Here is a 14,416-nt window from a genome sequence, read left to right as displayed (position 1 = left end):
TGGAAAGTGTCTAATTGTAGTTACTACAGTAAACAGGGATTGTGTGACTACATTGAATACATTAAAAAGGCAGTATAAACGTAATTAATTATGCAACTATCTAATACAATAAGTATTGTGTTTTTCATTTATTTTACCTTATTGTATTCTGTCACCAAATTTTCAGCATGCCATATATATTTGAATTAGAATGCATAACTGCATTGTAAAAGTGGTTTTGGCAAATAAGGAGACAGTAGCTGTTTTAACACCTACGCAGGCATCTGGGTGCCATCCAGAAGGTGGTTGAGCTCTAGGGGAAGGAGTTAATTATTTAGGACAACCTTACCAGAGCACAGTTATTTATTTAAAAATTTTTTAAAAGGAAGTCTGTTGTAATGATTCCCCAGTGTATATGGCACAGACCTCTAGTACCATTGCAATTAAAGAAATAACTGGTAGCAGTAAGAGATGATGTCACAAACTTTGCCAGTGGTTTGAACAACTTTCCGAGGTGACATTGTACTGTTGGGTTTCAATATTCCAAAATTCTATTTCTGGCTCAGTAAAGAAAGTGTTCAGTAGTGGTTAAAGTGTTACTTTTAAGGCAAGAAGGGAACACAAGCCATAGGATTTCCCTGAATTAATTCCAATTTGAATTAGAGCATATCTTTTAGAAAAACATCCAATCTTAATTTAAAAGTTTCTAGTGAAGGAGAAGCCATCGCAGCTGTTGATAAAGCCTTCCAGTGGTTAATTACCTTCACAGTTAAAAATGTGCATCTTGTTTCTAGCCTGAATTTGTCTAGCTTCAACCTCCAGTCGTTGGATCTTGTTATGCCTTTGTCTGCTAGATTGAAGAGCCCATTATCAGATAGCTACACACCATATAGATACTTCCAGACTATGATCAAGTTACTCCTTACTCTTTTTTCTTTGTTAAACAAAACAGATTTGAGTGCCTTGGGTCTTTCACTATGTAAGGAGTATTTTAATTATTCTCTTAGCTCTTCTCTGAATCCTGTCAGTTTTATCAACAACCTCTTGAATTGTGGACATCAGAACTGGACACAGTATTCCAGTAGTAGTCAGACCAGTGACAAAAACAGAAGTAAAGTGACATCCCTACTCCTGTTTGAGATTTCCTGGTTTATAAGAATTGCATTAGCTCTTTTCACCACAGCCTCACATTGGGAGCTCATGTTCAACTGATTATCTACCATAATTCCCTCCCCCAAGTCTTTTTCAGAATCACTGCTTCCCATCTTGTAAGCATGGCCTGCATTCTTTGTCCCTAGATGTAGAAAGTTAAATTCGGCTGTATTAAAAGGCATATTTTTCTCTTGCACCTGTCATAAACAGATAAGAAAAGTTAATAGCACAGAAGTACTTTATATCTCTTTGACTGTAAAGGGTTAACAAGTTCAGTAAGCCTGGCTGTCACCTGACCAGAGGACCAATCAGAGGACAGGATACTTTCAAATCTTGAGGGAGGGAAGTTTTTGTGTTGTGCTGTTAGTTTTGGTTGTTGTTCACTCTGGGGGCTCAGAGGGATCAGACGTGCAACCAGGTTTCTCTCCAATCTCTCCAATACAGGCTCTTATAAGTTCAGACTAGTGAGTACTAGGTAGATAAAGCGAGTTAGGCTTATGGTTGTTTTCTTTATTTGCAAATGTGTATTTGGCTGAAAGGAGTTCAAATTAGTATTTTGCTGAAAAGATTTTAATTTGTATTTGTATACTTAGCCTGGGAGGGTGTTCCCAGTGTCTACAGCTGAAAGACCTTGTACCTATTCCATTTTAAATTTACAAAGATAATTTTTGCTGTTTTTTCTTTCTTTAATTAAAAGCTTTTCTTGTTTAAGAACCTAATTGGTTTTTTATTCTGGTGAGATCCCTGGGGACTGGGTCTGGATTCACCAGGGAATTGGTGGGGAGACAGGAGGGAAAGGGGAGAGAGAGGCTAATTTCTCTCTGTGTCAAGATTACTTTCTCTCTCAGGAAGAGTCTGGGAGGGGGAAAGAGAAGGAGGGAGGAAGGTGAATTGTCCTCTCTGTTTTGTGATTCAAGAAGTTTGAATCACACAGTGATCTTCCAGGGTAACCCAGGGAGGGGAAGCCTGGGAGAGGCAACGGTGAGGGAAAGGGTTTACTTTCCTTGTGTTAAGATCCAGAGGGTCTGGGTCTTGGGGGTCCCCGGGCAAGGTTTTGTGGGGACCAGAGTATACCAGGCACTGGAATTCCTGGTTGGTGGCAGCGCTACAGGTTCTAAGCTGGTAATTAAGCTTAGAGGAATTCATGCTGGTACCCCATCTTTTGGACGCTAAGGCTCAGAGTGGGGAATTGTACCATGACAGCACCCCACTTACCAAGTGTTTCAGATCGCTCTCTTATCAGTGACCTGTCCTCTTCATTATCTATTACTCATCTGTAAACTTCATCAGTGATGATTTTAAGTAATGCAAATATAACACAAAGGCAGTTTGGCTAAGTTGATTTGACTTGGGCATGCCCTATGAAAGATCTGGGTCCTATTCCCACCTCCGCCTGAGAAGACGTGAGACTTTGTTACCTCATATGCAAAATGCAGACACTAATACTAGGTTGTGGCTTATCATAGATATAAGGCTTTGTTCAGGAAGTGTTAAGAAGGGTACAGAAATACCAGTTGGTGGAAGAAGTTCATTACCAGCCAAGTTTACTTCCTAGGCCAAAAGGCTGCTCTGAGGTGAGGGACTGGTAGTGTGACTGGAAAATTTAGGGGCAAGTGTAAAAGAGGTTCTTTTGCATATGTGCATATGGTGATTTTCTGTAACTTTTAGAACTTGGCCAAATCTGGATGACTTTTTCGAGAGGAACAAGAAAATACATCTCTTTGACCCTGGGAATTTCAGATGTCAGGTTCCTTCTCCAGACTACAGAGCTTCTACGGTTGTTCTGAAATAGTTGGAGAAAAACTTTAACATTGGTAAAAGTACTTATTCTTCCCATACCTGCTTCCTTGAGATTGGTTGAAAGGTTTTTGCTGTGAATGTTTTCACAGGAGGTACTAATAAAATAATTGGGAGTTCCCTAGCCAAACAGTGTTTTAAGAGCTATGATACAAAGCATTAAGAATTTGGGGCATTTTTTGGCAATTTGGCAAACTGACTTATCTGTCATTTGACAAATGGCTTGGCCCCTCCTTCAGCATTCACCCCAGGCTATCTGAAGAAAGTTTCTTCTGAGAAGGAAATTTCAGAAACTTACTGTGAATTGGTTTAGTTTTGGTAAACTTTTGAGTCAAAATCAAGCTTAAAATGGAAAGTTTATTCACGTAGCTTTAACTGTGAAGCGGTTATCACCTTTCTTCAATAATGGGAACAAGTTAAATAATTTTATTTTTCTGGCCATATGTAGCACTATGAACTACAAACATATCATATTTAGTGCAGCTATTGTAACATATATCTTGACATGTGAAAAACATAATGTAGAGAGAAGGAACCTGTACTGCTTCGAAGGTCAGTAAAACATGGGTTCTGCAATCTAGAGAGTAGCTGAAAAGTGCTTCTTAGAGCTGATAGTTATGGTATTTATGAATTTTTCTTAAGTGTGAAATAATAAAAATGTTTAAATATTTAGTATTTCAGTCTGTTTTCTTGTTGGAAATGAAAAGACGTGTCTTGAAGCAAGTGAAAATCCAGTGTCCTAAGAGCTTTGTCATGGGATGTTTGTGGACTGTCCTGTGAAGAATAAGTTTGAGGCTTCCTTAAAAATCCTACCTGTGTGTTGTGCAGCTGGAGATTTTGTATGCAGCATTTACAACCAAGCAGGCTTTGTGAAGTACCTGCCAGTTGCAGAGAAATTTACTCCCTTTTGTCCTTGGCAGGTGTGTGGGTAAAGCTTGTTGGGTTAGCTAACCAATTGGAAGTGGAAAATATAAATAGTATTTGTGTTGAACCAGGTCAGTGTAATTTGAGGTGGGTTATCACTGAGGAGGATGAATGTGGGAAAAAAATAGAGATAGAAGTCCTTAACTGCAGACTGATCTCAGTGAGAGAAGCTTCCCCTGAGGGACCTGTGTGATTCCCCCGTGAAAACGTCTGTAGAGTAAAAAGCCAGTTCCTCTCTTCGTTTGTTCTTTATTCAAGGGTCTTTTTCTGTGAGTCTTTTCCTTATCTTTCCTTTGGATTCTCATCTCTGTTTTTGTCATTTCTGAGTTTCCGAAAGAGATTGAAATCATCAGTGAAGAAGGGGGATGCCCTGGGTGCATGAAGCGATAGTATTATTAAAAATAGTCTTAAGTCATCCCTTGCTTGTATGCTTCAGTAGAATCTGTAGAGGGTAATAATTTCCACCAGAGGCAGGAAGATCACTCCATTCCTCATATATGCAGACAGACGTTATTTACAATTTACTAAATGTCATTCAACTTTACATTAAATATTTTTAATATAACTTACATTGACTTTTTTCTTCCTCCCTATCCTTTTCCCTTCAATCACTTTCTTTTCATTTTAAGTATTTTGGTGCATCTCTTTCTATTTCCTATATTTCCCCCCCCCATCATGTTTTCCCTTCTCATTCATGTGGTTATCATTTCACATTCCCAAAGATGTATGCTTCTTCTCCATCCCTCAAATCACCTTTTTGTGGTCAATACTACTAAGTCTTTCTAGTCACCTGTCACACAAGCATTCATCAATAAACCATGAAGGTAGGAGAACGTTATGGGATTGATTGCTTGGTACCAGTACTCTTGATTGCAAGGGGAGCGTACCTATGGGCGTCTTCTCATACTAGCAGATTCTTCTATCCTCAGAGGTTCTTGGCACCCTTTTCTTTACCCTCTCTGCTTAAAGTATTGGTGCACAGGAAAGCCTTAAAGCGTTGATTGCCTCCATCCTGCCCCACATAGGTTCTAGGGGTGGAAATTTCCATGGATCAAGTTCAAGGCCACGGGAAGAGCCACTTCTTGAAGTTTCTCCTTCCCACTCCCCATGGATGCAGTTGAGTAGGGGATGGTGAGGAAATGTCCCATCAGTTGACTAAAGGTGGAGTGAGAGAAAATTAGAAATGCTATTCTAGCAGAGGAAATGAGGAATATCTACTGTCTTCAAGAATGCAGACAATTATGATCGTTACAAAAGTAGAGTTTTTATGGATCATATTTTTTATTAAATATATTTTCTTTTAGACCAAAACGAGTCTAGAAAAAAGTGTAAACTTCCTAGTTGAGTTCTATGTGCATCCTATAATAGACATTTTCATCTCCTAATTATTATGAAATATCATTCAAAGTTACTTAGTGGGGAAAAAAAACAACCTAACGTTAGCTTGTTACTGTCTTATTAAGGTATTGCAGTATCTTATGTAATGATACTATCAGACAAATTCTACAATATATACTTATTTGAGAATGAAGAAAACATGCATGTGAGAATCTGTAAGGTATTTCCATTTGCTTTCATGTTAAATGTAAAATACACAAAGCAAGAGAAATATATTAAAGCAATTCAGCCATAATCAGTGCTTACTTTGGGTTGACTCTGAAAGGGACTATTATTAACCTAAGGAATATGGAACTTAAAGTATTGATTAAAATATTTCATTTCTCATGGTATTGAGTGTGGCTCAGTATTCAGAAGTCTGTTCTTCTTCTTTAGTTTTCTAAAATAAGCCTGCAACCAGTTACTTAGCTGCACAAGACAGTTAGTTTGTTTATTCAATAGTATAGAAAAGCACGAGTAAGAATTAACTACTGTGGTTCTCAGGTAAACTGTAGTAATGATTTTCCAATTACATTTCACCTTAATTAAGCTTTAGAACACCTCTGTGTCATAGGGAACTATTACATCTGGTCAGGGCCGCTCAGAGGATTCAGGGGGCCTGGGGTCACCGCCGAAGACCCAGCACTTCGGTGGCGGGTCCCAGAGCAGAGGGACCCCCCACCACCGAATTGCCACTGAAGACCCGCAGCGGAAGAAGCTCCTGGGGCCTGGGCCCCGCGAGAGTTTTCTGGGGCCCCCAGAGCGAATGAAGGACCCAGCTCCAGGGGCCCCGAACTGCAGAGCCTGTGACAAATTGCCCCACTTGCCCTCCCTCCCACCCTGGGCAGCCCTGCATCTGGTTTCAGTTCTCTGTGTCTAGCCATTTGACAACACTCCCCAAGGTATTGAATTTAGCTGTCATTTGAGGCTGGACAAATGGGAGGGACACAAGGGAGTTAGGTAGCCAGCTCCCATTGAATATTAGTGGGAACTGGGAGCCTTAAACCTTTAGGCACCTTTGAAAGTTGTATCTTAAATATAGTGTGCAAGTGCCTGCATCAGCAAGGCAGTTACACAACTTCCTAAGACAAATTGTTTTTAAAGTACATAGATCGGTGCTTTCCATTATGTACATTTGCATTGTTGAAGATGGTTTCGTCTAAGGCATTCTTTTTGTTTTGATTGTTTCTCTCTGAAATTTACATCTTTGGCAGAAAGGCTCTTCTTTATTTTCAGGGTGGCAGTGAGGAAAGAAAGAATAGGCAGCTGGGAAAGAAGTCATTCACAATGCAACATTATTTAAATCATCTGATTGTGCATTAAAAAAACCCTTAGGTTACTATGATCTGAAAATGTTTCACTGAACTGTCCTAGAAGTTTTCCAAAATATAGGATGAGAAAAGAGGAAGCAACCTCTTTGTTTGGCACTCGTGCTAATGAACCACACAAATCTGCAGCACAGAACTAATCTCTCAGAGAATAAATACGCTTATGAAAACCTGTTAATTTTTGAGGAGATTAATCCTTTTTCCTTCAATGGGATATGTAGCTACTGAGGATTCCTTCTCACCAAAGTAACGTAGTCCTAGGATTGTTGTCAAAAGTAGGTGATTATTGGATTTGATTTAAAATGTATATGCCTGTTGCATAAAATTATGGATAGCCATGTTTAAATCTGGCATTCAGTATCTGTCAAATTTCTTTCCTTTTTAAGTATTTTCATATCTTCAATGTTTTAGTTAATCAGTTTGAAAATGTGTGTAGTTCTATCTTCAGGGCCGGTGCAACCATTTAGGTGACCTAGGCGGTCACTTAGGGCACTGGCATTTGGGGGGCACAATTTTCTTCGGCAGCAGCCGCTGGCATTTAGGTGGAGGGAGCTGGGGCAGGGGAGCGCAGGGAGGGCCACCTGCAGCAAGTAAGAGGGGGGGGTGCCGCACGCAGAGGAACTCCCCGCCTCAGCTCACCCCTGCCCCTCCTCCTCCCCAAGCACACCGTGGCTGCTTCACTTCTCCCACCTCCTAGGCTTGCGGCGCCTAAGCTGATTGGCACCACAAGCCTAGGAGGCGAGAGAAGCGAAGCAGCCACGGCGTGCTCGGGGAGGAGGCGGGGCAGGGGTGAGCTGCTTCACTTTGGCGTGCTCGTGTGCGGAGCAGGGGTGAGCTGGGGCAGCGGGGGTGCCTCAGGGCGGAGGGAGGAGCTGCCGCAGGGGTACACCTCAGGGCTGGGTCGCGGGGGGTGGGGGGGATGGAAGGAGTGCGCAAGGTGGAAGTTTCGCCTAGGGGCGCAAAACATCCTTGCACTGGCCTGGTCTATCTTATTGAAAAATGTTTTTATGCACTTGAATACTTTCAACACATGGCATTTAAAAGTACATCATCTACTGCACAGTTAAACAATGGAGCAACAATACATTTTGAGGTGTGGCCATTCAGGTAAAAAAAAATGCATTTTCAAAAAGAGGAGCTAAAATTCATTGAAGATGAAGGGTTTATATATATTTAAAAAAATATTGAAAAGCACTGCAATGAATTGCCCTTAATTTCTGGTAGGTAAAATTGTGATACTGTGAGGTACTTTTTGATATACTCCTTTGGGTAAGAGGAGTTATCCTGAAAAACAAAACGTCATATAATTTCTCAAATGAGGTATCTGCCTCCACTGTCCACAGGACTGAGTATAAATTCTTGAACCTGAACTTTTTCATCTCTTTTGTTTGCTAATGTGCCTTCCACCTCCTCTGCAACATTGCTGCATCACTTCTGCCTCTCCTGAAACTTTCATCCTTGTCTTCAACTCCTTTCAGCCTGGTCTCCATAAGTCTTATCCTACCTGCACCAGCTTGTGTTAAATGCTTCCGCCCACTTTCTCACACATACAGGTAGTTTGATTTATATTGTGCCCAATCATTAAACACTTCATTTGCTCACTAATTATTGTAGGTTCTACTCAAAAATTGTCCTGATTGTTTTTAAAACCATCCGTAAACTTTATCCTCTTCCTTGCTCCTTTCTCTTGTCTAGCTTTGTCAAGTTCTCTGACCCTTCACACAGTCCCACCACGGCTGTCTGTTCAACTGCCTACCATCTGCAGCAGTTTTCTTATGCTTTAGTGATGCTCTGCTTATTTTTATCTCATCTAAAAAATTTTCTTTTTCTACATCTTAAGTTTTCTTTCACTCTGATATTAACTCTTTAAAGTGTTTTGGGCTATAGTTTGAGGCCATACAAAATAAAATTTCATTTATTGTAATCATTATTCTTTCCATAATTTTTATATTATGGAAACACCTAAAATGTGCTGTTTCAATCCCTGTCCTAAAAAGCTTACATTTTTAAATGACCAAAGCAAAATACAAGAGAAGGGAAAGTATACACACAAGCAAAATGGTCAAGATGGTACTAAGAACATGTGTTAGTTTTAATATTTTTGTCATGGTTCATATATAAATCCAAACAATCTTAATTGCCCCCTATCTACAATGTATACTGCCAGTATTTTATGGTTGTTTACTTTTTCATTATTTTTCCAGATGTCCCAAAGCATGTCTTCAGTGTCTTCAAGACATTCTGAAAAAATAGCTATCAGAGAGTAAGTATATTTTTATTCTCACATTTTGTTCTTGATATGGCTCCATAAAATTTATGTCTTCAGTAACAAATGTACAGGTAAAGTATGTGAAAGTAATGTTTAGTAATTCTTTTCAGCATCTTAACCTCAAATTCATGTCTGAGACTACAGTGAATTTCCTTAGTAATAAATCTTTATTAAATTTGATTCTTTATATTTGATTACAATCTAGCTTTCAATACACGGTCCACAAGGCTACAAATGTATTTTTAAATGATTTGTATACTTTCATCACCATAACTTGGATTCATTCTCATTTCATGGCTTTTCTATAATGACAAATCTAGTTTGCGATTTCAGCTATGATTTTACGCCTAGGAAATAATTTCTCCATTCAGAATAACTGTGCAGTGCTAAAAATGTGACCATATGAATTCCCAAGATTACTTCTGAAGATGCCTTTTTTTCAGAGATGTCTATCATGGTAATTGGCTAGGCGCTATTAAAAATTACTGGGGGCAAATCCAGGACGCACAGATGTCAGTGGGCTTTTTGCTATTAACTTCAGATTTCACTGTTGGTGTTTACAGCAAGGTCATCCTTTTCTTTAAGGTATTTTATTTTATGCGTTAGTTCCCACTTCTGATCATCTGAGTTTGTATGGTTACTTAAAAATAATGTGAGGTAGAAAAGGGTGTTTCAAACTGAGTGCCAAGTAATTTTATCATGATTAAGAACAAGCAAGATAATTGCAATTAACTATATTATTTATTATTAAGCGGTCTGAGAGATGTTGGATCTGAACTAGAAAGTTGTTTCATGATGTAGCTTTGTGGCTGTCTTAGGGTATGTCTACACTACGGGATTATTCTGATTTTACATAAACCGGTTTTGTAAAACAGATTGTATAAAGTCGAGTGCATGCAGCCTGTCATAAACAGATGGTTATGGGTTAATGCCTCTTTTACCTGTAAAGGGTTAAAAAGTTCACCTAGCCTAGCTAACACCTGACCAGAGGGACCAGTGGGGGAACAAGATGCTTCAAAAGGAAGGAGGGAAGTTTTTCCTTTGTTTAGAGTTTCAGTTTCAGCCGGAGTGAAAAAGATCAAGGAACCAGCCTCTTATCAGAGTAGTAAGTTTTAGAAAAGAATAAATAGATTTATGTTTATTTCTTTGTAACCTGTCTTATGCAATTAGAGGTAGAATCAAATTGGGTATTTTTTTTGTATAAATAAATTGGTGCCCAGGGGAACATCCTCTGTGTTTTGAATCTGTTGTCTGTGAGAGTAGCTGGTATGCTAATCTCTCCCAGAAGGTTTTATTTTATCTTTCTTTTCTTTAATTAACAGCCTTTTTCTTAATACCTGATTGATTTTTCCTTGTTTTCAGATCCAAGGGATTGGATCTGGACTCACCAGGGAATTGGTGGAGTCTCTCAAGGCTACCCAGGGAGGGGAAGGTTTTGGGGGAAAGGGAGTGATCCAGACACTGAAAATTCTGGATGGTAGCAATGATACCAGATCTAAGCTAGTAATTAAGCTTAGAAGTGTCCATGCAGGTCCCCAGATCTGTACCCTAAGTTCAGAGTTAGGAAGGCACCTTGACACAGCCACACTAAGCACATTAATTCAGTGGTGTGCGTCCATGTACCAAGGCTAGCGTCGATTTCCGGAATGTTGCACTGTGGGTAGCTATCCCGTAGCTATCCCATAGTTCCCGCAGTCTCCCCCACCTATTGGAATTCTCGGTTGAGATCCCAATGCAAAAACAGTGTCGCAGGTGATTCTGGGTAAATGTCGTCACTCAATCCTTCCTCCGTGAAAGCAATGACAGTCAGTCATTTCGCGCCCTTTTTCCCTAGATTGCCCTGGCAGACACCATAGCATGGCAACCATGGAACCGTTTTGCCTTTTGTCACTGTCACCGTATGTGTACTGGATGCTGCTGACAGGTGCAGTACTGCAGTGCTACACAGCAGCATTCATTTGCCTTTGCAAGGTAGCAGACAGTTACCATCCCTATTGCACCATCTGCCATGCCATTGTAAATTGGCAATGAGATGACTGTTATCATTCGTTCTGTACCGTCTGCTGCTGTCATGGATGCTCCTGGCTGGCCTCACTGAGGTCGGCCAGGGGCACATGGACAAAAATGGGAATGACTCCCCGGGTCATTCCCTTCTTTATGTTTTGTCCTGCTCAGAATATGGGGCAAGTGTACTAGGGAACCAGAGAGCACAGCCGCTCCATGTCAGAGTCCCAGAGAGCCCGCAGAAATGATGAGTTGCATGCCATTCTAGGGGGTGCCCCTGCAACAACCCTACCCATTGCTTCCCTCCTCCCCCAACCCTCCTGGGCTACCATGGCAGTGTCCCCCCATTTGTGTGATGAAGTTATAAGGAATGGAGGAAAAAGAAACACTGACTTTTTAGTGAGATAAAATGAGGGGGAGGCAATCTCCAGCTGCTATGATAGTCCAGGCAGTACAGAATCTTTTCTTTAGACATGAAAGGTGAGGGCTGATAGAGCTCAGCCTCCAGTTGCTATGATGAGGATGGTTACCAGCCGTTCTGTACCATCTGCCAGGAATGACGAGGAGTCATTCCCATTTTTACCCAGGCGCCTCCAGCCGACCTCACCGAGGCCAGCCAGGAGCACTCACGGGCTGATGATGACAATGGATAGCAGTCATATTGTACCATCGGGAAGGGGATACTGGTTTTGAGTGCTGCAGCACCCCGTCTACCAGCAGCATGCAGTAGACATAGGGTGACATTGAAAAAAGGCGAGAAACGTTTTTTTTCCCTTTTCTTTCGTGGCGGGCGGGGAGGGTGTAAATTGACGACATATACCCTGAAACACCCGGGAAAATGTTTTTGACCCTTCAGGCATTGGGAGCTCAGCCAAGAATGCAAATGCTTTTTGGAGACTATGGGGACTGTGGGATAGCTGGAGTCCTCAGTACCGCCTCCCTCCCTCCATGAGCGTCTATTTGATTCTTTGGCTTTCTGTTATGCTTGTCACACAGCACTGTGCTGTGGCCTCTGTCTATGATAGCCTGGAGATTTTTTCAAATGCTTTGTCATTTCGTCTTCTGTAACGGAGCTCTGATAGAACAGATTTGTCTCCCCATACAGCGATCAGATCCAGTATCTCCTGTACGGTCCATGGTGGAGCTCTTTTTGGATTTGGGACTGCATGGCCACCCGTGCTGATCAGCGCTCCACGCTTGGCAAACAGGAAATGAAATTCAAAAGTTCATGGGGCTTTTCCTGTCTACCTGGCCAGTGCATCCGAGATCGGATCGCTTTCCAGAGCGGTCACAATGGTGCACTGTGGGATACCGCCCAGAGGCCAATACTGTCGATTTGCGGCCACACTAACCCTAATCCAACATGGCAATACCGATTTCAGCGCTACTCCTCTCGTCGGGGAGTAGTACAGAAACCGGTTTAAAGATCCCTTTATATCGATATAAAGGGCCTCATTGTGTGGACGGGTGCAGGGTTAAATCGGTTTAACGCTGCTAAATTCGGTTTAAACGCGTAGTGTAGACCAGGCCTTAGAGACATGGAGCAGAGGTGAGAGGCTGCATTGAGAGTGTTGCATGGAGTTGAAAGATGGGAGTGCTGCTAGTTTGCTTCCTCAATTCATAGAAGCTTTATCCCGCTCTTTCCTCTGATCCCTTGGAAGGAGGAAAACACTTCTTTCATGCTTGGCTGGATTCAGATCTGCTGTTGTCCTTTTACTGGCTCATGGGTTGGTCTTAGTAATATCTTCAGTTCATGACATGTAGTCTGTTAATTCATATGCAGTGTACATTTAATTGTCTTGTGGCAGGAAATTTTCAGCATCTTTAGAGTTTTAATTTTTTTTTTAGTCCATTTTCTTAAATACCATTTGAGTTCCATCAGAGCTTAATAGGAGTTGAAATTTTGTTTCAGATGGGCATCAAAGATAAAAGTTTCCCAGTTCTTAAAATAGTCTTTTTAAACTTAGCCATCCAAAAAGGCATTGGCTGCTCTTCTTAACAGTCCATGCAAAGTTATTTTCTTTCTGAGTTTGGAAAGGAAATTGCTTAACTAAATAACTTAATTCCCCAGTTAATATAAATATTCTGTATTCTTTGCTGTGCAGTTATAGTAATGTCATTGAGTTCTGTAGTGGTATATAAAACATCTTGCTTTTAACATAGCAACGACATTAGGAAGTTTTTATATTAGAAGATGCTTGCATTTGGATGTAAAACATTTGCAAATGCACATCTCAGAAGAGGTCCATACAGTCTTTTAACATCTAAGAAAAAGCATTACACAGAGTTTTCACTTTTAAGCAGGAACATGAATTTAAAAGTGCCTGGTATTAAATGAGTATATTGATATAACAGGCGTCACAGAAACTTGGTAGGAAGATGCTAATCAAAGGGACACAGTAATACCAGGGTACGAAATACATAGGAATGATAGAGTAGGTCGTGCTGATGGAGGAATGGCATTATATGTGAAACAAAGCATAGAGTCAAATATAGTGAAAATCTTAAATGACTCAAACAGTACCATTGAATCTCTATGGATAGAAATTCCATGCTTCAAGAATAAAAGTATAGCAGTAGGAATATACTAGTGATCACCTGACTAGAATCATGACGACGATGGTGAAATGTTCAGGGAGATTAGAAAGACTGTAAAAATAAAAAACCCAATAATAATGGGTGATATCATCTGCCTCCAGATTTATTGGGTCCATGTCATCTCAGGACCAAATGCAGAGAGAACATTTCTAGACACCATTAATGACTGCTTCCTGAAAAAGCTTAGTCCTGGATCCCACGAAGTGGGGGAGGCAATTCTTTAATTAATCCTCAAGTGTGCTCTGTATTTGGTCCAAGAGGTGAATATAGCTGAACCACTCGGTAATAGCAACCATAATGTAATAAAATTTAACGTGCTCGTAGGGGGAAAGATATCAGAGAAACCTACCACAGTAGCATTTAAATTTCGAAAAGGGGAACTTCACAAAAATGAGTAGATTAGTTAAATGGAAATTAAAAACAAGATCCATGGAAACTTTTTAAAAACACCATAATAGAGGCTCATAATATTAGTTGTGCCATAAGCTCAAAAGGGGGGAATGTGGAAGCAGAATTAAAGCAGGGTACATGTTTTAGTCAGGTTTAAGGATAGAGTGAAATGTAACACTAACAACACAAAAATTGTAAGAGATGCTGCTTCACACCTCACTTTTCTGCTTGCTTTAGTTGATAAGAATGGAATGCTGATTTAAGCAGAAACCTTGAAGTAAGGTAGTGTCTGGAGGGAGTTTGTGTAAACAAAGGATAACCATTAGCCGTTGGTGCATGTAATGGGAAGGTATAAATACTTGTCTTATGCTGCTTTTAGGGGGAAGGTCTGCCTAAGGTCAGGGGCCCTTCCTATCTGACTGCAGTCTTCCCTTGCAATTGCTCGTAATAAAAGTGCCTCTGACTTGTTGCTAAGAAACGTAGAGTGAGGACTTGTTTTCTTCCACAGCCCCAATTTAAAAAAAAAAAAATAGTGAACGGACAAGGGTGATGGAGTGGATATAGTGTACTTGGACTTACAGAAAACTTTGACAATGTC

The 14,416-nt window shown here is 40.6% G+C and overlaps 1 protein-coding gene across 1 annotated transcript in view; it reads left to right on the top strand.

The window, feature by feature from the left end:
• RB1CC1 (RB1 inducible coiled-coil 1) overlaps positions 1-14,416 on the top strand; it is a 176,599-nt gene that overhangs the window by 147,217 nt on the left and 14,966 nt on the right. The window contains 1 exon segment of the mRNA XM_030553083.1: positions 8,762-8,820. Coding sequence (XP_030408943.1) covers positions 8,762-8,820 — 59 coding nt within the window.

Source organism: Gopherus evgoodei, chromosome 2, assembly GCF_007399415.2.
Source record: "Gopherus evgoodei ecotype Sinaloan lineage chromosome 2, rGopEvg1_v1.p, whole genome shotgun sequence".
Classification (NCBI taxonomy): Eukaryota; Metazoa; Chordata; order Testudines; family Testudinidae; genus Gopherus; species Gopherus evgoodei.
The sequence above is the reverse complement of the archived record's forward strand: the minus strand, read 5'-3'. Positions and strand labels throughout refer to the sequence as shown.